Source organism: Saccharomycodes ludwigii, chromosome I (genome assembly GCF_020623625.1).
Source record: "Saccharomycodes ludwigii strain NBRC 1722 chromosome I, whole genome shotgun sequence".
Lineage (NCBI taxonomy): Eukaryota > Fungi > Ascomycota > Saccharomycetes > Saccharomycodales > Saccharomycodaceae > Saccharomycodes > Saccharomycodes ludwigii.
This window is the reverse complement of record NC_060200.1, coordinates 2,999,431-3,027,112: the sequence shown is the minus strand read 5'-3', so window position 1 is coordinate 3,027,112 and position 27,682 is coordinate 2,999,431. Positions and strand designations below refer to the sequence as shown.

Here is a 27,682-nt window from a genome sequence, read left to right as displayed (position 1 = left end):
AAATTTGATAAATACCATTTCTTTTACATTTTAAATACATACCTATATTAACATCAAATTCATTTCCCAATCTTTATAAACGGAATACCAATCATCGTTGCTTTCCCCAATTTCTCTACGCCTCCATACTTCAAACATTATTTGCCTGGCTCCCCAATAAGAACCCATACCCCAACAACCACTACCCAATTTTGACATCCATATCCTATATTTTTGTTGGGTGGTCTGATCTATTGCAGAACATCCGGCTATAAAGGCTTGCCATATCAACGGAAGTATCTTGACGTTTTTATTTTCAACCAAATCAGCCATCCTTTCTAAATGATACAAAACCTTTTCCACATATCCTCTCAATAATTCATTATTGATTTCTCTCAGCATATTAAAATAGTAAATGATTAAACTATAATAAAAACTCATTGTGTGGTGATATGCCCCTTCTATAATGTCACTAACGAATTCTTGATTGTTTTCTTTTCCTTGACTACTATTATCACTGTTTTTGAAAAATTTCCATTCCGATTTCCAAGAAAATAATCTTTTTTCAAATTTCTTACATAAATATTCAAACTTTTCTGGGGTTTTCACACAATGTATACTATAGTATTCCTTATGCCTGACCAACTTGACACAATCTGAAAACAACAAAATTATCGAATTTGGTAACCCATATAAATCATTAATATTTAGTGGCTCAGATAAAGCGAGGCCAGCATTGGATGATTTAGGATAATAATAATAATGGCTAAATGAGGTTATATCATTAAATATTGGAGTTGGTACAGACGGTGTGCTTTGTTTTTCTAAATTAGAATGAGTACCTGGCGACGAATATTTAGCGCTAGTGGCATCGTCGTTATATTGTTGTTTGACAAACTCAATGTGTATCCTCCCATCCTTGGAAGATAAAATTTCTTTAAATTGACCATTTTCTAAATTTTCCTCGTTATTATTCTCTATGGAACCCACACCGTTAGCACCAGAGCCCCTTTCAAAGATGCGGTTATTTTCAGCAGGAGAGTGCTCGTTAATAGACGATATGCTCTCGCCGTTATAATGGCCTTCTTCCGTTATTGTGATTTCTTTGTCTTTAACTTTATCCAAAGCAGTACTGTCTTGAATGATTTTTAAAAATGAAAAAATTCTATGTAAAGATTTGGTCTTCTCTGACAACTTTGGACGAACCTTCATCCTTTTTTCTACAAAATCTTCACAAACTTCCATGTTTCTTTGACAGTCAGCCATTGTTCCCCAAACAACATCGATCGTATTCATCGATAATATAGCAGTTAGAACATCTTTATACCTTTCTTCATTCACCGTTGTTTTTAAACACAGTTCTAAAAATCCCCACGCTTGTGATCGAAAATTAATTCCCAAATGTAGAAAAAATTTCATCGGGTTTGAATTTTTAACAAATTTACTCTGCAAATTAAAACAAGAAACAGCCAATAGTGCGTTTAACAACGCATTTCTTGAGTTCGATGTATATCCCATACCAACTAAATCACCTAAAGCTTTCAATGCACGTGGGAAATATATTGTTTTCCAAGGATTACTTGTCAAGGGAAAAACAGTCATTAAATCAGCTACATTTTGCATGTAATAATTTAGAAGAAACCTCGTTAGCCCGTGCGATGTTAATCCAGTTGTCGGTATATTTTTTAATAATGAATTGGTTTTAACTTCTTCCATGATCTCAGATGGAATAGGTGAATGGACTACCTCTAATAGCTGTTTGGGCATCATGGCTTCCTCGCCAGGCGCGTGTATTGCTATCGAATTCCCAAGTGGGACAACTGGGTTAGATATATCATATGGAAAGTTTTGTTGTCGTATGATATTGGCGATATATGGAAGCGTTGCGTAGCCGTCTGTATTTCTTTCATTTTCTATATTCTTACTGCTATTTTGATTGACATGAAAATCTGTCAATCTTGAGGAGCTCTTTTTTGAAACATCTTCCACATGACTGTTATCAAAAGTGGTAGTGTTCGAAACTGACCCCTGCATATTGTCTTTATCTTTAAAAGTAGTGTTTCCTAAGTTACTGTTATTGAATGGTTCTTCTAATTTCTTTGTATGCTGATGAAACAAAATAGGATAGATGTGGTTGGTTAATTGGTTTGTATTGTTAATGTTATTTTTATCATTGAGACTATTAGACATAATAGAATTATTTGTATCAATATTCGACATACTGTTGTTATTGGTATTATAATTATCTGGTATTAGGAAAAATGGATCATTGATGTTTTCCAAATTGAGGTTACTAGTGTTATTGCTATTAGCAGTAGTAGTAGTAGTAGTAGTAGTATCAAATTTGAAATAATTCAATTGGCGCCCTTGAACAGCGGATGCAGTTAAAATGGCATCATCACGAAGTTCATCGGATATCCATTCCGTACCATGTGGGTTATTGAAATCAAAATTAAAATCCGGAAATATTATACTTTTTGTCCTTTTTGCTGGTTGTGCGGCCTCTTGTCTAAAATCCTTATCACTAGCTGTTAAGTTTTGTTTTTTATTACTCACATCATTACTGTTATAACCTCCGTCTTTGTTCTTTCTTTTTAATTTCGGTTTATAAGGAAAGTTAGCATTCACAGTACCCCTGAAAACACCGAATTTTTTGATGATCCATGTGTTATTATTTGCAATTTTATCTAAAGTTGGGGCATTTAACTCAGACAATTCTGTATCCATTTCATCATAAAACTGGTATTCTTCCTTATACCTAACAAATGCTATTTTTCTTCTTTGAAACTGTGGAATATTACCATCTGAATCTAAAATAACCCCTTTACTAGGTTCATTTTTTGGATAACCATATTTATCAAATTTAATAGACGGAGACCATCTTAATTTAATATCGTATCCGCCACAATTTAAGTTGGACTTTACACACCTTTGGCAATTAGGTTTTTGCAAATCGCATTTAACCTTTCTAGATCTACAAGTCCAACATCCTGTAAAAGTTTTAGACCTTTTCTTTGTATCGGTTTTTTTCTCGCGGTCATCATAGTTTAACCCTGATGCGCTATGGGTATAGACATTAGCATGAATGTTATTATTATAACTGACAGTGACTGGATTAGCAGAGACGATGTCTTTCCCAGAACTGTTGCTAAACATTCGTCTTTCCAATATTGACAAATATTAATTAAAAGAAAGAAGGGGAGAAAAGAGAAAAGGAAAAGAAAAAAAAGGAAAAAAAAAAAGGAAAAAAAAAGGAAAAAAAAAAAGAAAAAAAGAAATGAAATGAAACAGAAAAAATGAAATAAAAAAAGGAAATGAAAAATCGAATTAAAAAAAGATATATATGTGATAAATATTTCAAATATTATTGACACTTGTATACCCTTCGTCTGTAAACTATTATATGATAGAATTTAGTTTTTTTCCTCTTTTTGTCTTTTCAAGATGCTTTTATTTTGTTAAAAAAAAAAAAAAAAAAAAAAAAAAACAGTAAAATATTTAGTCACTTAGCCAATAGTCTCCAAAAATGGCCAAAAAGTTCTAAACACTTTCCAAAAAAAGAACTTGAGCTTTTTGTTGTTTAATAAAATATTAAATTGAAAAAAATTTTTTAAAAATAATAATTATCGCCATCGTTGTCAACTTCCACTTTCAATCCCATAATGCAACACTGCCTTATTTTCTGGTGGTCTTTTATACACTACTTTGTTATTATTTGTTTTTTTTTTTTTTTTTTTTTTTTCTTTGCAGTCCGAAAATACGATTTAACCGACAGAACATTTACCATAATTTCGATAACGTTTTCAATTGTGCGGACAATCAAAAAAAAAAATCTATACTTCTACCCGAATAGTTTGGGAATAATTTCATACTCCGGTATTATCAAAAAAAAAAAAAAAAAAAAAAAAAAAAAAATTACTAATATAATAGCGTATATCTGTTTATTTCTAAATACTAATATTTCCTTTTCTTATTAATTAATCTTTGTTTTCTAAAAGCTAAATTTCTATAACTAAAAACAAATTTTCCCGGATGAAAAGATAAACTGTTTTTACCGAAGGCATACGCGTTCCTTTTTTTTTTTTTTTTTTTTTTTTTTGTTATTATCCTTCTTTTTTTTTTGTTATTATCCTTCTTTTTTTTTTTTTTTTTATTTTTTTGATATATTTCCCATAAAATTATCATAGTTATTAGTGAACAAGAAAGTTTTGCACTGAAGGACATTCCCTATACTTTAATAAGGATATAAAATTCTTTCAATGACTTAACTATAAAGAACCACAAAAATTAAAATTAACAACTAGTCAAATGTCAAAAAGATCTAGAAGATCCCAATTTTTTAATAAGGAATTAGAAATGTTATTATATGTCTATGGGGATATAGCAACACCATTACCATCAACGGTCAAATGTATGGATGAGATTTTAACTTCCTATTTAGTCGATTTATGTGCAGACTCTCGTAAGGTTGCATTGCATGCCAAGAGAAATAAAGTCAAGCTAGATGATTTCAAATTTGCATTAAGACGAGATCCAATAAAATTAGGTAGAGTTGAAGAAATTGTTCGACTAAGCAAAGTGATCAATGAAGCAAAAAGGTCAATTAATTTACCCAAAGCAGATGAAATACAAGAAGAAACTTTCAACAACAATGAAGATGCTGAGGAAGAAGAAGAAGAAGAAGAGGAAGAAGATGATGATGAGGAAGAAGAAGGGGAGGAAGGACTGGAAGAAGACCTTGATGTACCTCATAACGGTGATAATCATGGTAGTAATAATAATAATGAAGAAGGAGAAAAAGTACGTAGGACAAAGATCAGCAGCAATAAAAAGGATGAAGTTAACAGCCCCTCAACAAAACAACATCAAAAAGATGATGACCCACCAAAGAAAAAAAGGAAAAGAAGAAGAAGAACAAATAATTTAACAGACAGCCCATCGGATACTACGAAAAAACGAATATCAAAAAAGTAGTAAATTCTTGTTTTTTTTGTTTATAAATATGTATATATATATGTATATATGTATATACAGTTATGCATAATCACGTATATATTGAGAAAAAGATTAAAATAAAGAAAAAAAAAAAAAATTAAAAACACATGGAGACCGGAAAATAAACACGTTAATGGAAATCTAATGTATAAACATTAGGATTAGAATCTTGAACTGGAAGATAATTATCCACACCAACAAATGAATTCCAAATTGAACTAACCTTCCTAACAATTATATTATAAACATTTCTGGGTAAATCGGCGTAGCTACGCAAAATGAACCTAACTGCTTCTTTATAGTTATGCCATTCCGTTTCAAAAGCCTGATGCCACCTATTCTTGATGTTATTTTCACTAGTTGGCTTGCGATTCTTAGTAGCTGGCATTTTAATGTCTTTGAAAGCGTCAGCCGGTGTAACATCCTTATCATCCCTAGTATTAACTGTGTTGGCACCAGTATTGACGAGCACTTTTTCACTTTTATTAGATACGTTTGATACGAAACTTTGCAACATTTTGAAAAAATTGTTTTTGGAGAAAAGATTGGCAAATACATTATTACTGTTGATTTTCTTGTAGTATAATTTTTCAAAATTATTAATAGATTGGACAGATTGTGATATTCTGTCAAATGTATTAAACAACGCAATTAACTCGTATTTTGTTAGGTTATTAACCACGCTTGATGCGTCTTGATCATCCATCTCAAATAATATTTTTAAACTTGTTGCATATCCAGTGGTTTGCACTTTCCCCCATAATCTACATCTGTCACAATGAACACAATCCATAATTCTGGTAACATTTTTAAAACGGGATCTAAATTGGTCCTTAAATTCCGAAGTCAAATCGTCTTGGAATAATAGATCCTCATTAAAAATTTTAGTATTCAAATTGGAAGCTATGTGCATTATCCTTTCTTTGGTTTTTTCATCATAATCATTACAAAAATCCAAATTTTCCAAAAAGGGAGAAATTTTGTAAATAGCCTTGGAAACTATAGCATAATTAAAGTAAATATTGGCAACTCTTTCGGGAAAATTACCAACTCTGGCCATGAATAACTCCAAGTTGGGCCCCCACTTACCAGTTTCCGTATTCAAGTAATCATTAGATAAATGAACAGCAATAGAAGCATGTAGACCAGATATTAATCTGAAAAAAACTTTTTTAGCCAAACATTGGTTATCACTAGTATCATTCTTATTCTTGTTATCAATAAAACAATTTTCTTTATAAATTGATGACCAGATCAACGAGGATTGTTCACCACCATACCCGGTAAATCTCTCTGGATTGGCTGTTAAGTCAACCAAAGCTGCAGTCTTTTTGGAAAATTCATCAACATCGCAATACTCAATATCTTGTTTCCCAACTAATCCATAGTTATTGGTATTAGTAGTGGCCCGTATATTCTTGTTAGGTCCTTTATTATCACATAAATGATTTAAAAATTCATCTTGTGTGTCTAAGGAAGTTTCTTCTGAACCACTTTTATCTAATTCACCCAAAACCTCAGGTTGCCAATAACTTGGCAATTTGTCCCAATCTTCAATAACGTCAACAGCACATGCTCTATTCACACAATATCCATTATTATCATTCCAAAATGGACACTGAGAATATAAGTCTAGTTTAAAATATTTGAAAAAATCACTATGCACAATATTCAACAATTCCGGTCTTATTTTCCCATTAATTTCGTTAATCTCTTTAAACGTTATATCACAGGTGGCACCAACATTTTCATCTTTATCAATCCTACAAAAATTATTTTTGCTTTCGTCGGTTACTTCGGTATCATTGGCAGTGACATTTTCTGATGCACTTACTAGAGTGAGAAACGGTAATAAGGATAATAATACCACTGACTTATTTAATATTTTCATATTCATATTGATACCTTTATATATATATATATATATATTATGATGTATCTATGTTTTTTTTTTTTTTTTTTTTTGTTTTATTGTAAGCTTTATTACCAATTATTGATTTAAATGGTAAAATAAAATTAAAAAAAAAAAAAAAAATTGTGTAATCGAAATTAAGTTTATGTTATTATATAACAATTTCAAAAATATTTCGTTTTATATTCGCTTTTTTTCCTTTTCTTTTAAAAGCTTTTCGGCTGGAAAGTCTTTTCTAGATAAAAGCTGGAAAAAATAAAACAAAACTGAAAACTATATTTAAAAACCTCTTAGTAAAGGAATAGATGACACGTCGTCAATAACTAGTTTTTTTAAAATTTGATTAGTGTCTTTATTTTTTTTCTATACAACTCGCAAAGATATAGGTGTTTATTTTTTTTCGACTAACAAGCCTTGTGCTGTTATCAAAAAAGAAAATAAAAAAAAAGAAAAAAAAAAGAAAAGAAAATAGGTATTAATATATGTATATATAATATATATTTACACATAAATAAACATTCGATATTTCAATTAGTAATCTTTTATTATTGCTAGTGTTTTAATACAAATAAAGGAAAGAAGCTCCAAGAAGGTTATAGAAATGAGCGTTGTTATAAACGACAGATATGCTTCTGTTTTTTTTTTTCTTTTCTTTTTTTTGCCCCTCGCGAACATAAAAAAAAAAAAAAAAAAAAAAAAAATAGAGTGGCGTTATATCTTATAAGTCATTTAATACGGCAACACTACATGTGACTTAAAAACAAATCTTAAAACTAGACCATATTTTTGTTAACTAGAATTTATTTAAAATAAGAAGGTATAAAATTAAGCAGCATCTGTCATAATTAAAAATCAATAATTAAGAAAATAACTTTCGTACAACAATAGCAAAAGTAAAGGGCTATTAGTTCAAATATATTAGCGTTTAATCAGTGTAGATAAAGCTTATTATAATACCTGGACATTGTACAATAATTCTAAATAGTAACGCAACTATGAGAAAAAGAAAAGGTTAATAACGGAACATCCTATGTACCTTGATGTTTACTAATCTTATTTTATTTATTTTTATGGGAACTACAACAGCTACTAACATTGACGACGACCATATAGGTTTCAATGATGCATGGTATAGAAATGGCTTGAAAGATTATACGAGACAATCAACTAGGTCTCAAGTTTTATATTGGATTTACCTTTATTAGCTAGCAATAGCATATTCTTATTGTACAACCATCTTTGACTAAACATCGTAAAATTACCGATGAGTCTAAACAGTGTATGTCACACTTGACTATGCTCCACTTGATCAGAGATCTTAGCGTAACTATCAGCTTAGTCAGCAGTTAATTTTTTAATTCTATTTAAACCTTGACATAATAAATCCTACAAAAGACAAATGTAAATAGTGAAATACTTTGCCGTTATGATTCAATCGTAAATAATGACTTGTAAAAAGATGTTACACTTAATAATATTTATATTAGCGACACAAATACTTTTATAACACTTCAACACCGAAGTTAATAACGTCGCATTGAAAAATTATGCTACGCGTCATTTGAATTATTGAGAAGTTGTCCGGTCTATAAAGAAATATAGCAATAGATGAAGCCTAAATTTTCTCAGAAAAAGTTTTAGGTTTTGTCAATATATCAACCGTATTTGTAGAAGATCAAAGTTTATTTAAAATTATAAATAAATCATGAAGAATATTTTTCTAAATATTCCTTCCTTTTATATCTTTTCTTAATTGTTCTAGATCTTGTTCTTATTTTTCTTTTTTTCATTGATATATGTATATATATATTTAATTGGCAGGGCTATCGAAATAGGATATCGCAAAATAATTTTTTGATAAATAATTAATAACGCTCAATGAATTTTATGACATGGATGGAAATAACGACAATAAATAAATAATTTATAGAGGGATGGTCAATTAGTGGTTTTATTGTCAGTTTATATAATGTATTATCTTAGAATTGATAGTTAAAAGGACTTATAAAGAGTCTGGCAGCATAACATATCGTTTGTCTTAGATTGCCAACAATTTCTCCCGATAATCAACTTTAAGAATGACTCATTATGAAAATATTTAAGGATCCAACTGTCATTATCCCATTTAAGCTTTTTTGGATACAAAAATGGTGTCACTAAAATGTATACATTTTTGTTAAGCTTTTATGCTTAGTCTATTATATATAGTATCAAAGAAGACTAAGTATAAATCTGTTGTGTAGCTAATATTTTTATTAGTAATACATGGAAATGCTTTGGAAACTATTTTAGACAAGAAAGCTGTAGCACCATGTCTTATACTCAAGATATTTAAAGTTTCTTTTTTTTTTTTTTTTTTTTTTTTTTTTTTTTTTTTTGCTTTAAGCCGCTGTAACAAATATAAGGAACTTTCTAGAAAATAAAAGAAAAAAAAAGTTTTGACCAAGTTTTCAGTTACAAATTAGATTTACATTCGGATTGGAAGTACATATCAACCCAAACTCCGAGTCACTTACGAGTTATAATCATCTATATAATCATCTATTAATTGCATGTGATTTGTGTAAAAGGGAGTTAGAATGAAACAAAGAGATCCTTGCTGTGATTCAACATATTTCTAGTTATATATTACTATTAATAATTAAAGTTTAACCTATTATTGCAATATGTATGAGTTAAACATTAAAAAAAATCTTTTTATTGCGCGTGCATATTGTTTTATTTTTTTTCCATCTTTATTCCCGGAGGTAGGGATCGTTAATAATAAATAGATAAGAGAAGCGGATATTAAAATCCTTTTTTTTTTTTTTTTTTTTTTTATGTATGATATAATTATAGTGGGAAAACCTATTAGCTGATACAGCGCTTTATAGCTTAGAAGAAGAAATAAAAAAAAAAGCACTTGCGCCTCCAATGTTCTCCCTTAAAACCTAAGTGGGGAAAAGGCAGAGGGGGAAAGGAAATAAGATGAAAGTGTCATTAAAAAAAAAAACCTTAGTAAATGCTAGGCAGAAACTGTCGAATGCTTACATCTTTTCCACTAAACATTATATAATCGTTTAATATGGAATGTGATAATAAAAACAATTACTCATCTACTTTTTATTTTACTCCGGGGAAAAAAAAAAAAACTGACTAGTCATGAAAAAGAAAAGCAAAGAAATTAAGGGAGTCATTTACATTTCGTTTTTCTTTCTGAATGATTTAATCGTAAAAAAAAAAAAGGATTTCAAATTACGCCAGGTAATTTAAACGTTTATGTCTTTTGGTAGATTTTTAACATCCGCGCGGGATGGGTGGTTAAGATTTTGTCATTCAAAAAAAAAAAAAAAAAAAAAACTATAAAAATATTTTTTTCCCCATACAAAATATATTATTTAGCGTATATGTAAAAATAATGTATTTTGTTAGCGATTTTAATCTTATAGTTTCGTCATTAAATTGAATATTAAGTCATTAAAAAATAAAAATCATCATAAAAAATGTGTCTCTATACGCTTATTAATATTATTAATTGTATGATTAAACAAGAGAGAAAAAAAAAAAAAAAAAAGTCATACTAATTAGAAACAAATTTAGAAAACTAAATTAAAAAAAAAAAAGTTTATACATTCATATATAAATAGAAGAAAAATAACATTTATAAAAGTATCTTGTGTTTGTGATTTATAATTTATAAGTAAAATTTAAATAAACAAAACAAAACAAAACAAAATAAAGCAAAGCAAAGCAAAGCAACTCGCTTACAAAGCAATACAAACCGAATCACAACAAAATAAAATAAAAACAAGATAAAATGGCCTTTTTAAAATTAACTTCAGAGATTGATCAACAACCATTTGTTATCCCAAATTTGTCACCTGTTTCGACACCTAACTCATCAAGAAAAAGTAGCGATGCTGGTCTAGGTGCAAATATATTCCCACGTGCTAAGAACTTTGATGGTATAGTTAACAATGCTTCTGGAAGAAGAAGAACTTCCCTACCACTTCTATAATCTGCGAATTAAACGACTGCATATGGGTTTTGGACCCTATTATTATAAATGATTTTTTTTTGTAGGTTTTAAAGGGTACGAATATATATATATTTAATTTTTTTTTTTTTCCATCTTTGATTTTCTAGATAAAATGTATAAAATATAAAAAAAAAAAAATGTTAAATGATTATAATGTTAAATGCAAATAGTAAAATTAACAAATGTGTCAATGGCGTTTACACAGTAAGGTACACATTTGGTATCAAAAGTATGGCCATGATACACTTTTTAGTAAACTTAATGTATCGTGTAAAATGATAACACTTCCCCAATAGGTAAGGGGTACGTTCAGACATTTGCCCTTTTTTTTTAAGGAATAGAATTATTATCAAGAAAGAAGGGAGCAAGCACTTAGGTAAGCTAAAAAATCAAATACTTTAACAATAAATATAAAATCATTGCTGCAGCGGACATTTAAAAACCTCTATATTGCGTAGAACTTGGTCTAATGGTCTAAATAAAATCATTTTTACAATTATCAACCATTGGATGTGTAAGAATCCTTTAATGCTGTATAATTCATAAATCAAGAGCATCCAATATTTTCCAACAGATCATGGACAGACAAAGTAATAAAAAGAAGAATCGTTCAAAGTGGGATGCTATACAATTATATCTTAGCCAAACATTCCACTCAAATATGTGTATGATCAATGATAATACCCTCAAAAAAGTCATTATCAGACATTAATTAATCATTTCACCTCATAATACATTCTAGCTTCTACTATATGAGAAATTGGAAATGTACATGAAAAAATGACTGTATAGCTTTTTGCATGAAGTCATTGATTTGCTATTATTCAAACTTCATATGTGAGTCGTAACTGTTAGTCTGAAACATATTGTATAAAGACATTAGTTTTTGAAAACATAGGAACAAAAACAAAAAAAAAAAAATCTTTTCAAGGATATGCTTTTTGTTTCGGATAAGATTATAAAAGAGTTACTTATTTGTATAAAAACCGACGAGGAATGGAGTTCGGGGTAAGATTTTGGAATATACGAACCAACAACGTTGGTTAACGTTTTCTCTCGTAAATTATAGTAATATGATGCCAGTATATAGCCGATGGTACGTACTAAGAATTCTTTATTTTAGGGTTTATATGATACAATTGCATTACTTTCTCTATTATTATTGTTGTTATAGGGAGCAGTTTTTAGGCGAGAAAAAAAAAATAGCATAAGAAATGTCGTCGTTTATTACATGATTTAATATATTGTCGTATTATATCGTATAGCAATTGATTTTTCGTTTATAAATAAATAAAAATAGAAATAGAAATAACTTATTTTTCTTTAGACGCACAAACACAGGCACACAAATAATATTGTAATAAACCGATAAATCGACGCGTTAAGATTGGATTGAGAAAAAGACTAGCAAATCTGTACAAAGTTTATAAAGAACGATCATAACAACAACATATGAACAAATTTATGCAAAATACAAGCAAAAAAAAAAAAAAAAAAAAATAAACAAGGTAAAAAAAAAAAAATAAATTAACATCTTTCCTTTTTTTTCTTTTCTTTTTATTTTATTATATTTTTTTTTCTTTACAATTTTAAATTATTTTTACGTATTTATTTTTTTTTTTTTTGCAATTGGTTAATTAACTTTAGCTTATTTAAATAATACTCTTCTCTAGAAACCAATTCTGTTTACTATCGTCATTTTTTTTTTTTTTCTTTCTTTCCCATTTATCATACCTTATAAGGGTAACTTCCCAGAACTGAAAAAAAACAACAAAAAAAAAAAAAAACAAAAAAAAGAAAATCAAGTATTATAAAAGATAACATACAACATCCATGACCGAATCAGCAACCAAGAAACAAAAAGTTATCGATCAACCACCACGTCCTCAAAACATTGGTATTAAGGGTATTGAAATATATATTCCATCACAGGTATGTTTAATTTTATAATTCTTTACAATTTATTGCACATTTGCACGTCTTTATATTTATATGTCTTTATCTCACTCACTTTTTCATGAATATTACTTTTGATCTTTTGATTTTGACCTTTTTAGTTAATTAATTACTTTAATTCAACAACCAAAACAAGAAAGTATTTATAAGGGGGCGGGGGGCGGCTTTTTAAATTATTATGATTAGAAAAATGAGAAAAGCTTTTTTTTTTTTCCTCTGCTTCTTACAAAGGCTCAGAAAAAAAAAAAAAAAAAACAGATATTTATACTATAAAGTTAAGCGGCTATAATCAATAAAATCTATAGTCAAAAAGAATATTATATGAGCCAAATAGTGCTTTTCTATTTCTTTTCTTTTCGGTTTGTCACTTCGCTGTAAACATTAAGAATAAAAGTGATTGCAAATATATCTGATATAAAGCTACGGCTGATGTGACAACAAAACAATATATATTATATCATATACTAACAATTTACTAAAAATGGGAGATAAAAAAAAAAAATACATATATTTATACAGTGCGTCAATCAAGCTGAATTAGAAAAATACGATGGGGTTTCCAGTGGTAAGTACACTATTGGTTTAGGTCAAACCAATATGGCATTTGTTAATGATAGAGAAGATATTTATTCCATGGCCTTGACTGCTTGTTCTAAATTATTAAAAAATTACAACATCGATCCCAATAAAATTGGTAGAATTGAGGTTGGTACAGAAACTTTGATTGATAAATCTAAATCCATTAAATCTGTTTTGACTCAATTGTTCCCAGATAACCACGATACTGAAGGTATTGATACCATTAACGCTTGTTATGGTGGTACAAGCGCTTTATTCAATTCTTTAAACTGGATTGAATCTTCCGCTTGGGATGGTCGTGATGCTATTGTTGTTTGTGGTGATATCGCTATTTATGATAAAGGTGCCGCCAGACCAACTGGTGGTGCTGGTACCGTTGCTTTGTGGATTGGTCCGGATGCTCCAATTGTTTTTGACAGTGTTAGAGGTTCCTATATGGAACATGCTTATGACTTCTACAAGCCTGATTTCACCTCTGAATACCCATATGTCGATGGCCATTTCTCTTTAACTTGTTATGTTAAAGCTTTAGATCAGTCTTACAAAGCCTATTCTAGAAAAGCTATTGCTAAAGGGTTGGTTGAAGAAGGATCTGCTGCTGGTGCAGAAGCTTTAAACACACCAAAATACTTTGACTACAATTGTTTTCATGTTCCAACTTGTAAATTAGTTGTTAAGTCCTACGGTAGATTGTTGTACAACGATTTCAGAGCCAAGCAATCATTGTATCCAGATGTTGACGCCAGTTTTGCCACAGAAGATTATGATAAGTCGCTGACTGATAAAGTCTTGGAAAAGACTTTTGTAAATGTTGCCAAAAACTTACACAAAGAAAGAGTAGCACCATCGTTAATTGTTCCAACCAATACAGGTAATATGTATACTGCATCGGTATTTTCGTCATTGACTTCATTACTTTCCTATGTCGGTAACGATAAGTTACAAAACAAACGTATTGGTTTATTCTCATACGGTTCTGGTTTGGCTGCTAGTTTATATTCTTGTAAAGTTGTTGGTAACATCCAAAAGATCATTGATGTATTAGATGTTGATAATAAATTGAAAGACAGAAAGGTTTGTAGTCCAGAAGAATACGAGGCTGCTTTATCCTTAAGAGAAGCTGCTCATTTGAAAAAGAATTTCAAACCAACTGGGTCTATTGAGAACATCAAACAAGGTGTTTATTACTTAACCGAAATTGATGATAAGTTCAAAAGATCCTATGCTATTAAAAAATAATTGAACTAGCGATTATGGGGTACAGTTCTAGAAATCATTACCAATATATATATATATATATATGTATATTTTTTTTTTTTTTTTTTTTTTTTTTTTTCTATATAATCTTTAAGCATATTTTAGTCTATATATGATAAATAAACTTTTTTCGAGGTTAGGTTTTTTTTTTTTCAATACAAAGAAAAAATAAAAATAAAAAAAAAAAAAAATTTATAATATCATCTTTTCAGAAACGTTATGCACCGAAACAAGCTCGATCAATTAAAACAAAAGATAAATGTTTATTAATTATATATATTATTACAGTCGGTTGTGCGTCTAGCCAATGATATTTGGCTATTTATTTCCGCACCATATAGTATTTAATAAAAATAACTCCGGTTGTATCTATGATACTAAGAGTAATCATTTAATACGAACCAGATGTTTTTCTTCTAGTCTGCGTTATTTTCTGGGGAGGATTTTCCTTTTTTTAGTCCGAAATTTTCTACCAATTATGTTGCATTTTTAGTTAATAATAATAAACTGAGATATTTACATTAGTATGAAATTGCCGTGGGGGAATTGTAGTAATATACTGTCATTTGTATGGTTTTTATATACCAAGTATTGACAACTCGCTTGAAGAAAAAAAGAAAAAAAAAAAAAAAATAAAATTTCAAAAGTTTGCTTTTTTTTTTTTTTTTTTTTTTTAATTTCCGTTTCCCCCTGTTCTTTTTGATCCTTGTTAGCTCTTCTTTCCTTGTTCTAATTTCATCTCTTTTGATATATTTCTGTTTTTTTTTTTCTGTAATACAACATGAATGTTTTATGATCAGGATTATTTTAATCAACGAAAAAAAAAAAACTTAGCTTTGTTAAAGTGAAGAAGAGACATATATATATATATATATATATATAAAGAGGAAAAAACACTATTAGTTTTTATGTACAATAGGTAGTATCCGCTTTTTTAAATACAAATAGATAGAAAAAAAGAAAAAAAGAAAAAAAGAAAAAAAAAAGGAAAGCAATACGATAATATAATTATAAGCGTACTACTATATTGTACTGACCTATACTAATACGGATATAGAAATATCATTATTTATTTGACTTAAGAAGAAAGTAGACTTTAATAATCCATGCATTTTAGAAATTTTAAGTTATATTCCAAGGGATATCATTCTGCTACCCACAAGCAAGCTACCACTACCTTTTTTGATAGTACCTATCATTATATAAAAAAAAATAGAACTCTACTAAATTCTGAGGCACACGCACCACCTCTAATCCATGGGACTTCTAACTCAACTAATGCCAATGTTCTGGCTGCAAATGTAAATTATAATAACATTGAACATATCCTAGCTACTAATCATAATAATAACGAAGACGATAACAATAAAGTGTCAGATGAAAATACTACTGAACAAGGCAATACTGAAGAAAATATTGTATCAGAAGAAGCTAGTAAAACGCATGCCACCAAAGAAAATGATTTGCCTAGTGAACCCAAAGTCATTAATAACGCTAACAGTGCACGATGCTTTTTTTCTTCTTCATCTCCCACTCCTGGTGCTACTGAAATTGCTCCTTTTAAGGTGACTAGAGAAAGGAGAGCTTCTTTTAATGTTGCATCAACATTGCACTCTAAAGATTTATATACAAGTAATAAGAACCAAAAATTGATATTTCAGGAAAAACTTTCCAAAAATTACTATTCAACCGCTGCTACTTTAGATGCGGCTATAGAAAATTTGAATAAAAAAATACTAATTAAGGAACCACAACCCGCTTGGGAAGCTGATACTGAAGTCACTTTAAATAAAGCTCAATTTCTAAAGCAAACGGTCAAGGAAATAGACGATTGTTTAATGAACAAGAAGGATTACAACAAAATTTATTCTCTATACAATGCGTTGAAAAGAAATGATATTGTCCCATCGGTGGAAGTTTATTCGAAAATTATAAAATCGTTATGCATTCGTGATCTGGATTCGAAATCCTTGGATGATAAAATGTTTAACTTGTTAAATTGTTACCAGGATATAATCAATAATAAAATAAAACCCACTCCGGATATCTATGACCAGGTTATTAAAACGTTATTTGATGGCTCTATTATTGCATTTAAAACAGCAAATGCCAACGGTACTGATTTTTTTAAAATTGCAACCGAATTATTTCAAACAGTCCAAGCTCAAAAATTAAACAATCCATCCCAAGAACTCTTGGAGAATTTCCTATTGGCTGTTTCTTTATACCCTGGATTTGTCTCCATAGATTATATTTTTAAGCACATTACCCCTTACATAACCACTAAGAACTCGGACTTTTACATACCATTATTTCATTATGCTAAATTGTGTAATGATTACAAGACTATAAAATTACTTTATGAAGAGTTCAGGTCTATCTTATTGTCTTCCTCGGTAGACAATGATTTAAGACACAACCAATACAAGGTATATGCCGTTGCTTTGGCTGGTTTGGTAGAGTGTGGCCAATTAAGAATAGCTTTGAAACTATTAGATGGACTAATACTTGAAATTAGACAAGAAAACGGGTCCAGTGAGAATATAGAAGTTGTTTTGTCCAATTTCCTTATATCATTTAGTAAAATAAATCCGGAAAAAGCTTACAATTTATGGTTTAACTTTAAGAAATTATCGTGGATTCCAGAATTTTCCTATGAATTTTATTTATCGATGTTGGGTAACTGTTTGGGTAACTGGCCTTTGGCTGTTAAAATTTACGATTATCTATTTTCTATGGAAAGATCCTTTAGAAAAGAGGATGTTTCTAACAAGACTGACTTATTGGTTTATCCGTTTGGTGTTGAGTCTATTTTAAGTTCATTTATGGATTATTCTTTACAATTAAATGACACGCGAATGGTTTTGAAATTATTAGAAGAATCTATTATTAAATCTTTTAAATTTGAAATTGTTTTGTATCCGCATATTTTTGATTATTTGAAGAATAAATTAGAAAGCCCTGACTCATATCTTTTGCGTTTAGTAGAGTCGCACGGCTCTTCAATGAATACTGGTTTGGAAAAGTTTGAGTTTTTGAATAGCTTAGTTGACAAGTATCATTCTCAGGTGATTTTGAATAAAGTTGGTCATATGCCATTTTTTATGGGATATTGCAAAGAATTTGATACAACATTAAACTATAATTATGCTGGAGTTATTGCCGTTTTCCAAGCCATGTGGTGTTCACCTCAAACAGTTGAAACTTATGTTTACAGTTTGGAAATACATGCTTTAATTGTTTCTGAATTTAACAACTTGGATCATTATTTCACACAATGTTCCAATGAAGTGTTACTAGATTTTAAGGAAAAGATTACTGAGAGATTTAAAAAATTAATTATCAATTACAAGAGAATGCATTTGGACCCAACAAAATTGTCTGACAAGGTAGTACAACTGAGCACAAGAGTGTTGGACATTCCAGAAATTGATGAAGAATATTTTTTGCATTTAGGTGACTGGGATAAATCATATCCAATAAGTTTGGGTGGGATGATAAGAACCACTTTCAACACTGGTATTAAGGAATTCCAAAGATTATCGAAGGAAGGTTACTGTTTTGATTTTGATACATATAATGCTTTGATTACCAAGAATATTATTGATAGCGAAATAATAACCAAGGCTATCGAGCTAGTGCCTTCTAACGATGCCCTGAGAGCTATGTGCAATACTTTGGTAGTTAATAGTAGAACAAGTAAGTCTTTAATGGTGATTGCGAATCATCCCTTATTTTCACAAAAAATATTAGTTTGCTTGAAGGATTATCAATTGCAGAAAATTGCACATGCTTTTAATGATAACATCCATACTTTTATCAAGTTGATCGATTTCCCCGATCATTTCAAAAGTATTACATTACAGGCTGAATATAAAGAGACCGTGAATTACATTTATGAAATGTTATTTAATTTATGTGATTACAAGACTATGCTGAAATATAACAAAATTTTACCAATTTTGGATACCGAACTATTATTGAAAACATATATTAGGGGCGGGGACTATGAAAAATTTATTTCTGAATTTAGTAAATACAAAAAGGCTTTACAAGCTAATGTAGCTAACGATATTTGGGCTGAATACTTGATCAATAATAAGAAATTTGAGGAAGCTTTAGAAACCTTGGCTAAAAGTGGCAAAAACATAACTCCTCATAAGACCAATGACTTGAGATCCTATATTTTGTTTAATTTGAGTCTTGTCAATGAAGACTTTGAGCAAATTGATGTTATTGAGAATACTTTACAGTTGGCTAATGTTTTGTGTTCTATGGGTAGTTACCATGATATGATTTTAGTTTACCAAGAATATTTTAGCGATTTACCTATGCAGCCATTGGCTTTGAAAAAGGAAATTTTGGATCAAATGTTGAATAATTTTGAAAGTTCTTTACAGTTTGACCAATCTAGTAAAGCTTTGAAAAATATTTCTGATAGATTGAAAAATTATTTTAGGTTTAAAAGATTTTTAGGTAGTTTTGAGATGAGTTTTACCGAGTTATCTAAGATTTTACATATATGGTCTTTAGTTTCGCCTAAGAACATACCATATCTTTTCAATAATGTTGTTGAAAGCATTTACATTAATTCTTTATCTACGGAATTGTATATTATGAGCGATTTTGTTTTCCGTTTCAAACCAGCACAGTTATCTAAGTTGCTATCTCAAATAAGAGACTATTTTATCAAATCTGATGCTAGTGGTAACATTACCAAGATTGACCAGTTTATGAAAGTTGTTAGTAAACTTTATGGACGTGCATGATTTTTTTATTATTTAATATTTAATGACTATATATTTATTTATTTATTTATTTATTCAGTTACAGATTTTTAATTTCATTATGAGGGTTTGATTTATTTTAGAGTTCTTTTTCTATATTGTTATTATTTATTCATGTAATATTCTTTCTCCCCTGGATGTTGTTAAAAAATCCCAAAAGCGTAACCCTTTAGTCGTAAGTTTATTTCACTGTTATATATATATATATATATATATATAAAGAGGAAGGATTATTTAGTATTTTCCAGATATTCAAACAAGTGCTTACCTAAAGGTGGTATAGTTGATATTTTTAATATAACAAAAGGTTTTATATCTGTGCAGAATTTTTTGATGTCCTCATCATTCTTAGAGGGGGATATAAAAGATGATATTAAACATAGAAGCATGGCGGCTGTATTAGAAACAGATGATAGTTCAACTGGAAAGGTAATATCTGGCAATTTTGTTTGTCTTGGTGGCTTCAGTACCTTTCCATTGTTATTTTTAGTATTGTTGTGATTATTTTTTTTGCTTGAATTAGTAACAGGTGCAATGACTGCCATAGCTTCTTGGGTACCTTTAACTATATCAACGGCATGTCGTCTTGGCTTAATACCCTTAATAACAAATCTTTTAGTGTTTGTCTTTTCATCAGTGATAACCATAGCACATGCTTTATAAAAGCAATTGGAAACATTTTTAATAAAATCCACAGCAGGAATCATTCTTCTACCTTGAGCTTTAACTTTAGCACCAAAAGAAGACTCATAAGCTCTCCATAGCTTAATTTGAGTAAACTCGCTCTCTAAATCCGGCTCAAAACAACACCTTAGCCAACAGGTGGATCTTTTAGGCTCATCGATCTGTAAAATCTGATTGTATAATGCTTTAGGCAAAGCCGGTGGACTTTCAGGTGGTGGTAATTCAACTCTTTTAATAAGCTTTACCTCCGTATGGTTTAAAATAGTTTTGAATTCACCATAGTTAAGCACGTTGTATGATAATAGTTTAGGCAATGTCGTAAACAATATGCTATATCTAGTAGGGTTCTCCAATAATATAGCTAATCTCTCATTCCCGGGTAAAATATACTGGTATAGAAAATCCAATGATGCCAAAATTAATTTATCATTAATGTCATTGGTAGTATTGATTGGTTTATACTTTTTGCTTCCGCTGGCTGAAGATTTATAATCATTATTAGAATCCGCTATATTACAGTTAGACTTTGCCAATAACAAATATGAGACGATTTGCGTTAACACGGCATCACTAATATTATCGGCTGAACTTTCCTCACCTATCCTAGACCTTACAAGTAATCTTGACATTGATCTTAAAATTGAAATTATCAAATGGTTGTCTTTAGATTGAGTTAAAATGTGCAGTAGGTTTTCAAAATATGGATCATCTTTCTTTGCTGGCGCAATAAAAGATGCAATACTTTCCATAATTTCTAAAACATAAAATTGGAACTCAGTTAAATACTTGACATTATCTGGATAAATTATATTATTGGGATTATTATTGAAGGACATTAAACTTAACAGAAATTTTTTTAAAATGGAATTAGCGGCGAAAATTTGGGTATTATCCAAATCTTGTGCTAAATTCCTAATAATTAGTAGGCTAGTTAGAGTACATTGCAATTTGAAAAGGTCATCTGAACTTAGTAAGCTCCTTAATTTTTTTTTACTGGGTGATGATGATAGAAAATCCTTATCAAATTCCTCAAGAATTTCTAAAAAATCATTTAATAAATCCAGATTTGTGGTTGATTTGAGAGACATCAAGTAAGGAGCTTTCGTACTGTAAGTTAAAAATTTTCTTAAGCTCCACATAACTTCTTCTTTAATATTTGACTTAAGAGCCATTTTCATCCTAACCATTTCATCAACACCATAATGACGATTGCTGTTCGTGAAATCAGGACTTCCACTGGCACTGTTATTACTTATGGGCAATTGTGAGTTTTTATAGATGTCCAAATTGGTTAAATGTTGTTGAATAGAAATGGAGGGACCCTTAACTATAGTTTCCTCCAAGGTTACAGTACGGTCATCAGTGTTTAATACTATACCATTAGGTGTAATAGTTTGAAATACATTACTTTTAGAATCCATTTCTGTGTGTATTGTGTAGTATTTTTTTTTTATTTTTTTTTTTAAATTGTTGGGTATTTTTAAGTATTGAAAGGTTATTGTTGTATGTTGAAAAAAGGAAGAAAGTATTAAATTGTGAATGGGAAAAGGAATGGAAAAAAGAATGGAAAAAGGAATGAAAAAAAAAAAAAAAAAGATTGATCCCGAAAGGCTAAAATGTCCGTGAATATATCGGTATAATTGTTTTATGGAAAAGAAAAGAAAAGAAAAGAAAAGAAAAGAAGAAAAGAATTGGCAATATTACATTTTACAATTTATTATTATTATTATTTAGACAATGAAATATAATATGGATGTGAAGGGTGAGGATTATTTGATCGATGGAAGTAACGATATAATATTAAAAATAAAAAAAAAAAAAGGGAGATTGTTACATAACAATAAATCTCTTTTCACGGATATATATATATATATTACTACTTAGTGATTTACTTTCCATCGCTGTATTGAAATTTTAAAAGATCACAACTTTTTATTTCTGCCATTACAAAAATTAAAATACCCTTAAATTTTGTTTTTTTAATTTATATTCTCATCTACAGGCATACAAACTATTAACAAAGGGGCAATAAATCAAATTTAAATAACAAGAATAAAAACCATTAAAATCTCTAAATATTTATTTGTATATAAACATCCTTTTTTTTCCTTTTTTTTTTTTTTATTTTCTTCTTCCCTTTTCCCTTTTTCTGCTTTCATTTGTTTTTTTTTTTTCTTGACTAATTCTTTAAACCAAAAGTAACTTATCCATCTTTATAGCCTTTTCATTGATAACTTTGTAAAAGGATAAAATTAAGGAAAGAAAAAGTTATCGATAAAAGAGAAAAAAAAAAAGAAAAAAAATGCTTAAAAATTTCAGATTATTATTATTTTTGATCTATTTTTTCGTCAATGTTATTGCTTTTAGCAATCCAATGCAAAAACAGCAACAAACGAGCTTTGATATCAATAAATGGACATCTAATGATTTAATTGATTACATTAAGGATCACGGTGGTGTCTTTGACGATAAAAAGGACAAATGGAGTTTAGAAGAGTTAAAAAAACAATTTTATGACCTAACAAATTCAGACAACAATAAAAATAGCGGTTGGTTCCATACCAACAATTTGAAAGGTGAGAGCTATTTATCAAGTTGTGGCAATTCCATTTATGATTGGTTGTTTGATTCATGGGACGTTTCTGACTTGAAAAAGTTTTTAAATGAAAACAAAATTAATTTAGACTCAAACGACAAAACAACCTTGCTTGAGGCATTAAAGAAAAATTCAAAGAAAATTTCTGATAATTTGGGGACTGCAGGGTATTATATGAGCGATAAGTATCTAAATAGTTGGTCAGTTGATAGTTTAAAAAATTGGTTGAACAAGTACAAAATCAAATTTGATCAACAACTTGATGATAAACAAAAATTGGTAGAATTGGTGAAGGCTAATATTTATCAAGTTAGTGAAAATACACAGAACCAAATTTATGACTTTTACAAATCTTTAGACCTTGGTCAATATTCTGATCTATTTAATAAGGATGGCGCAATTAACGCAGATGTTTTTAGCAGATGGTCTGCACAGGATTTGCAGAGATGGTTAGAATACCATGATATTGCTTTGCCTAAAAATAAGCTGGATTATAACAGTCTAGTTTCTGTTGCTTCCAAGCACGCATCTTTGCTAAAAAATGATGTGAATTGGTATACAGAATACTCCAAAGACAAGGCCTCACCCATTATCTCTAAGTCAAAGGACCAAATTTCCGATGCCTGGGGATATATTCGGGACAAAATCTCAAATGTCAATGATGATAACGTGATTAATGACACGTTTTTCGTGGGGCTAGACTCTTGGCCAATTGAAAGAATCAAGTCCTTTTTAAATATCCGTGGTGTTGAATATAACAAAGACAGTTCAAAAGAAGAATTGATTAATTTGTTGAAAACTAATAAAAATAAGAAGATTATCAAAGGCATCAAAAAAAATGATGGTGAACAGCAAGTTTTGTCAGATTTATTCAAAGGTTGGAACTTGGATAACATCAAGAGCTGGGTTGGCGAGAGTGTCGCTTCTGGTTATGATGACATTCAAGATATAATTGAAAGCGGGAACAACAAATTGTATGATTTGATTGGTGTAGTTAAAGAAAAGAAAGATGCAGTTGTGACTTCTGTTGATCAAGATAATATCAAGGCTATTTGGGAGAAAACGTTTGATTCGTGGACAAACGATGACTTAAAGGAATATTTGAAAAGTTTTGGCGTCTTGCCTTCTTCAAGTAGAAAGGATTTAATTAAAAAGGCAACTGACAATACTTTGTTATATTTGACTGGTGATAGGTACACTACAAGCGGGAGGACCTCAAAGGGTTTGTTTGAAAGGATTAAATCTGATTTGAGTGGTTTTACTCCAAAATTTGTCAAAAATTATCTTACTAATAACACCCCCTGGTATAACAGAATCTGGTAAATAGGAAAGGTGGGGAACCAAAAAAAGGGATCGGGAAAGGAGTGGAACGGTGATGTATAGGGAAGAGAAAGGTTCAATTTATTATTATTATTTTTTTATTTTTATTTTTTCTTTTTTATTTCTATCTATTTATGTTAAATTTCAAACTTTTATTATATTTAAATATACAACTCTATGTGGGGGGTATATATGTGCAAGAGTAACTTTGTTTATATTATAGTTAATAGTTTTTTTATTACTTCGAATGGTTGATATCTTTTTCTTTTTTTTTTTTTTTTTTTTTTTTTCTTTTCTTTTCCATCTCATTTACATAATCTTGGTGGGGAAAAAGCCCAAAATGTCAAAAGTTTTTTTATATGCTTTTGTATATCTTTTTATGTTGTGGTGTGTGGGTTTAGGTGGGGGAAATAATGTACGAATGTTGATAAGGTGCGGATGTTGTTGGTGGGCGGATGTTGTTGTTTTTTTTTATTTTTTTTTTTATATTTTTTTATTTTTCATTTTGTTTTTCCTGAATTTTGTTATTCTTTTTTTTTGTTTTAAATATTTTCTTGGTTTGTATTTTTGGGTTTTTATCATCAGCATCATCTTTATCATGTAGAGGTATCTAAGCAAAAAAAAAAAAAAAAAAAAAAGAGGGAAATAAACAAACAAACAACAAAAAGAAAAAAAAATGGCCGGTAAATATGCTTGGTATACTAGATTAACTGACACAGTTCATCGTTTAACTGTTTTATCGTTAGTAGGCTTTACATTATACATGTCTGGCGGTTTGGTTTATACAATGTACGTGAATGGTAAGAAGTACGAGGCTCAGCAGTTGAAGATAAAGGAACAAGATGAGCTTAATACCAAGAATGAAGAGATCATGAAGGATTAAATAGATTCAAATATGTATATATCCAGTGTCATTCATGTACATAGCTATTATCCATTAAAATTTATTAGGGTTCAAATACAAATATAAAATATTTTTCTTTTGTTATTATTATTGTTATTGTTATTTACGTTACTGCTTTTATAAGTCAATGGCAATATTTATAAATATTTATTACATATGCTAAGTTTAAAAAAAAAAAACATGTTAATATTTTATTAAATAAAAGTATTACTACAGGAAGTCTTGTGAAATTCGATTAGCACAAAGCATTGTACTGTTTAAGAAAGGTTTGTTTGTTTGTTTATGTTCTTTCAATTGGACCAGAAACAAACTGTAAATGGAAAATTCCCGACAAACTTCAGTTACAGGTTCTTGAACTTTCAAATAGAAACATATAAGAAAGTTTATAACATTAGGAATTTATAGTATTCTTATTCAGATAAAAGTATTAAAGAAAAGAAATTTATGCTTATACATTCCTTGCTGCTACATCTTGTAAATTTGTTTTTAATAATTGTTATGTCTAAAAGCTGAATATATACGGCATAAATCGTAATAGTTAAACATCTGTACATTCCTTTACAATCGGGCTACATTTATACTAATCCTTTTATTAAAAAAAAAAAAAAAAAAAAAAAAAAGGAAAAAAGAAAAAAAAAAAGTCATTATAAATCACTTTATCGAACCAAATAATTACAAAAAGAAAAAAAAAAAAAAAAAAAAAAAAGATAGAATAAATCGAATGTCAAACACGGGAAAACAAGATAACAAGAATGGTAGAAGAGAAAAGTGCCTATTTTATCACAAAGTGGGTGCTTGCAGACACGGTAAATATTGTTCAAAAACACATACTATTCCAGAACATCCTAAAACAATAGTTCTTCGAAATTTTTACAATAAATCAGCACAATTATATGAACCCTTCGATAGCTTTTACCAAGATGTTTTCATACAGGCATGCAAATATGGAGAGGTTATAAATATGGTTGTTTGCGAAAATGAATGCGATCATCTAAATGGGAACGTTTATATAAAATATGCCAATGAAGAATCGTGTTATAAAGCCTTCGAAGAGTTTAATAAAAGGTGGTACGATGGTAAGCCTATCTTTGGTGAACTATCACATGTCATTGATTTTAAAGATTCTGTGTGTTTACCCTATGATAACAAAAGTTGTAATAGAATCCACGATTGTAATTTTATGCATATTAAAAGACCTTCCTATAATTTGAAAAGAAAATTACTCCTAGCATCTCATAAACAATATTTGCAAAAAACATGATTGATATTAATGTTAAGGTGGAGGTGCATGCATTCAAACGTAGATTATATATTTAAATGGGCGTTTTGTTGTATATAACTTCCCATGTATAAAGATATCGTTATATATTTGATCAGTATTTAATAGCATAGCTTTTATTCCTTTAAAAACTGTTATCGGACAACAGGAAATCATTTTACTGTAATTATGTCTTCGGACACCTCGGACACCAAATAAATACTATACGCTACCAGAGATTTTTCTCCTCTTGTAAAAAGTTAAAAAAAATAATAATAATAAATAAATTAAATAAACTTTAAGAGTTCTGCCATTTAAAGTGGCAAATAAAGTTAATTTTTTTTTTTTTTTTTTTTATTATTATTATTATTATTATTTCTTTTTCTAGTTGTTGAATTCTTTTCATTAGATTGTAAATCTTGAATTAAACTCAAAAAAAGGACAAACAAAAAAAAATATATATACATACACATAAATCAATGACTGATAGATATTCATTTTCTTTAACAACATTTTCGCCAAGTGGTAAACTAGGTCAAATTGATTATGCATTGACTGCTGTCAAACAAGGTGTTACATCATTAGGAATAAAAGCTACAAATGGAATTGTTATAGCCACCGAAAAAAAATCCACTTCTCCGTTGATTTTAAATGAATCATTGGATAAAATTGAGTTATTGACACCTGATATTGGTGTTGTTTATTCAGGAATGGGTCCAGATTTTAGAGTTTTAGTTGATAAATCTAGAAAAGTGGCACACACAAATTATAAAAGAATTTACGGGGAATATCCTCCAACTAAAATACTCGTCTCAGAAATAGCACAAATTATGCAAGAAGCTACTCAATCCGGTGGTGTCAGACCATTTGGTGTTTCGCTTTTGGTTGGTGGTTATGATGACCACAATGGCTTCAATTTATATCAAGTTGATCCTTCTGGGGCTTATTTTCCTTGGAAAGCTACTGCCATAGGTAAGGGTTCTGTAGCAGCCAAAACCTTTCTGGAAAAAAGATGGAATAATGAATTAGAATTAGAAGATGCCATCCATATTGCATTGCTTACTTTGAAAGAATCTGTTGAAGGAGAATTCAATGGTTCTACAATTGATTTGGCTATAATTGGCAATGAAAATCCTGATTTATTAGGGTTTAAAGGTGATAATAGGGTTAAAGGTCCTAGATTTAGAAAATTAACAACAGAAGAAATAAATGACAGATTAGAGTCTTTATAATGCAGGTACTTATTGGAGTCTGCACTATTTAATTATATATGTATGTATGTAATCTTAAATTATTTTTATTTTTTTAATTTTATATAAGAAATATTATATCTTTGAAAACTCAATAGTAAAGAAATGTAGAAGGGGGGGGGAGGAGATGTATTTATAATTTTTTTTCTCCTTTCCGACTTATAAATAATATACATAAAAAAAAAAA

The 27,682-nt window shown here is 29.3% G+C and overlaps 11 protein-coding genes across 11 annotated transcripts; 8 read left to right on the top strand and 3 right to left on the bottom strand.

The window, feature by feature from the left end:
* Nucleotides 1-42: 42 nt before the first annotated feature.
* Nucleotides 43-3,135, bottom strand: ARG81 (Arg81p; the record flags this gene model as incomplete). Its single annotated transcript, XM_046080249.1, has 1 exon — nucleotides 43-3,135. One exon carries the CDS (start codon nucleotides 3,133-3,135, stop codon nucleotides 43-45), a length of 3,093 nt encoding a protein of 1,030 aa, XP_045937593.1.
* A 1,152-nt stretch (nucleotides 3,136-4,287) lies between these two features.
* Nucleotides 4,288-4,953, top strand: TAF13 (Taf13p; the record flags this gene model as incomplete). Its single annotated transcript, XM_046080250.1, has 1 exon — nucleotides 4,288-4,953. The coding sequence occupies one exon, from the start codon at nucleotides 4,288-4,290 to the stop codon at nucleotides 4,951-4,953; it is 666 nt and encodes a 221-aa protein (XP_045937592.1).
* Nucleotides 4,954-5,104: 151 nt separating this feature from the next.
* Nucleotides 5,105-6,871, bottom strand: ERO1 (ER oxidoreductin; the record flags this gene model as incomplete). Its single annotated transcript, XM_046080251.1, has 1 exon — nucleotides 5,105-6,871. One exon carries the CDS (start codon nucleotides 6,869-6,871, stop codon nucleotides 5,105-5,107), a length of 1,767 nt encoding a protein of 588 aa, XP_045937591.1.
* A 3,811-nt stretch (nucleotides 6,872-10,682) lies between these two features.
* Nucleotides 10,683-10,883, top strand: SPO24 (Spo24p; the record flags this gene model as incomplete). The annotated part of the gene is made up of 1 exon (XM_046077008.1): nucleotides 10,683-10,883. The coding sequence occupies one exon, from the start codon at nucleotides 10,683-10,685 to the stop codon at nucleotides 10,881-10,883; it is 201 nt and encodes a 66-aa protein (XP_045937590.1).
* A 1,854-nt stretch (nucleotides 10,884-12,737) lies between these two features.
* ERG13 (hydroxymethylglutaryl-CoA synthase) lies at nucleotides 12,738-14,678 on the top strand (the record flags this gene model as incomplete). Its single annotated transcript, XM_046080252.1, has 2 exons — nucleotides 12,738-12,836; nucleotides 13,380-14,678. 2 exons carry the CDS (start codon nucleotides 12,738-12,740, stop codon nucleotides 14,676-14,678), a joined length of 1,398 nt encoding a protein of 465 aa, XP_045937589.1.
* A 1,124-nt stretch (nucleotides 14,679-15,802) lies between these two features.
* On the top strand, nucleotides 15,803-19,465 carry RPM2 (ribonuclease P; the record flags this gene model as incomplete). The annotated part of the gene is made up of 1 exon (XM_046080253.1): nucleotides 15,803-19,465. The coding sequence occupies one exon, from the start codon at nucleotides 15,803-15,805 to the stop codon at nucleotides 19,463-19,465; it is 3,663 nt and encodes a 1,220-aa protein (XP_045937588.1).
* Nucleotides 19,466-19,713: 248 nt separating this feature from the next.
* RSC9 (Rsc9p) lies at nucleotides 19,714-21,588 on the bottom strand (the record flags this gene model as incomplete). The annotated part of the gene is made up of 1 exon (XM_046080254.1): nucleotides 19,714-21,588. One exon carries the CDS (start codon nucleotides 21,586-21,588, stop codon nucleotides 19,714-19,716), a length of 1,875 nt encoding a protein of 624 aa, XP_045937587.1.
* A 953-nt stretch (nucleotides 21,589-22,541) lies between these two features.
* On the top strand, nucleotides 22,542-24,086 carry MSC1 (double-strand break repair enhancer MSC1; the record flags this gene model as incomplete). The annotated part of the gene is made up of 1 exon (XM_046080255.1): nucleotides 22,542-24,086. The coding sequence occupies one exon, from the start codon at nucleotides 22,542-22,544 to the stop codon at nucleotides 24,084-24,086; it is 1,545 nt and encodes a 514-aa protein (XP_045937586.1).
* A 673-nt stretch (nucleotides 24,087-24,759) lies between these two features.
* On the top strand, nucleotides 24,760-24,966 carry COX14 (Cox14p; the record flags this gene model as incomplete). The annotated part of the gene is made up of 1 exon (XM_046080256.1): nucleotides 24,760-24,966. One exon carries the CDS (start codon nucleotides 24,760-24,762, stop codon nucleotides 24,964-24,966), a length of 207 nt encoding a protein of 68 aa, XP_045937585.1.
* A 742-nt stretch (nucleotides 24,967-25,708) lies between these two features.
* Nucleotides 25,709-26,248, top strand: SCDLUD_001304 (uncharacterized protein; the record flags this gene model as incomplete). The annotated part of the gene is made up of 1 exon (XM_046081376.1): nucleotides 25,709-26,248. One exon carries the CDS (start codon nucleotides 25,709-25,711, stop codon nucleotides 26,246-26,248), a length of 540 nt encoding a protein of 179 aa, XP_045937584.1.
* Nucleotides 26,249-26,724: 476 nt separating this feature from the next.
* Nucleotides 26,725-27,477, top strand: PRE8 (proteasome core particle subunit alpha 2; the record flags this gene model as incomplete). The annotated part of the gene is made up of 1 exon (XM_046080257.1): nucleotides 26,725-27,477. One exon carries the CDS (start codon nucleotides 26,725-26,727, stop codon nucleotides 27,475-27,477), a length of 753 nt encoding a protein of 250 aa, XP_045937583.1.
* Between the last annotated feature and the right edge of the window lie 205 nt (nucleotides 27,478-27,682).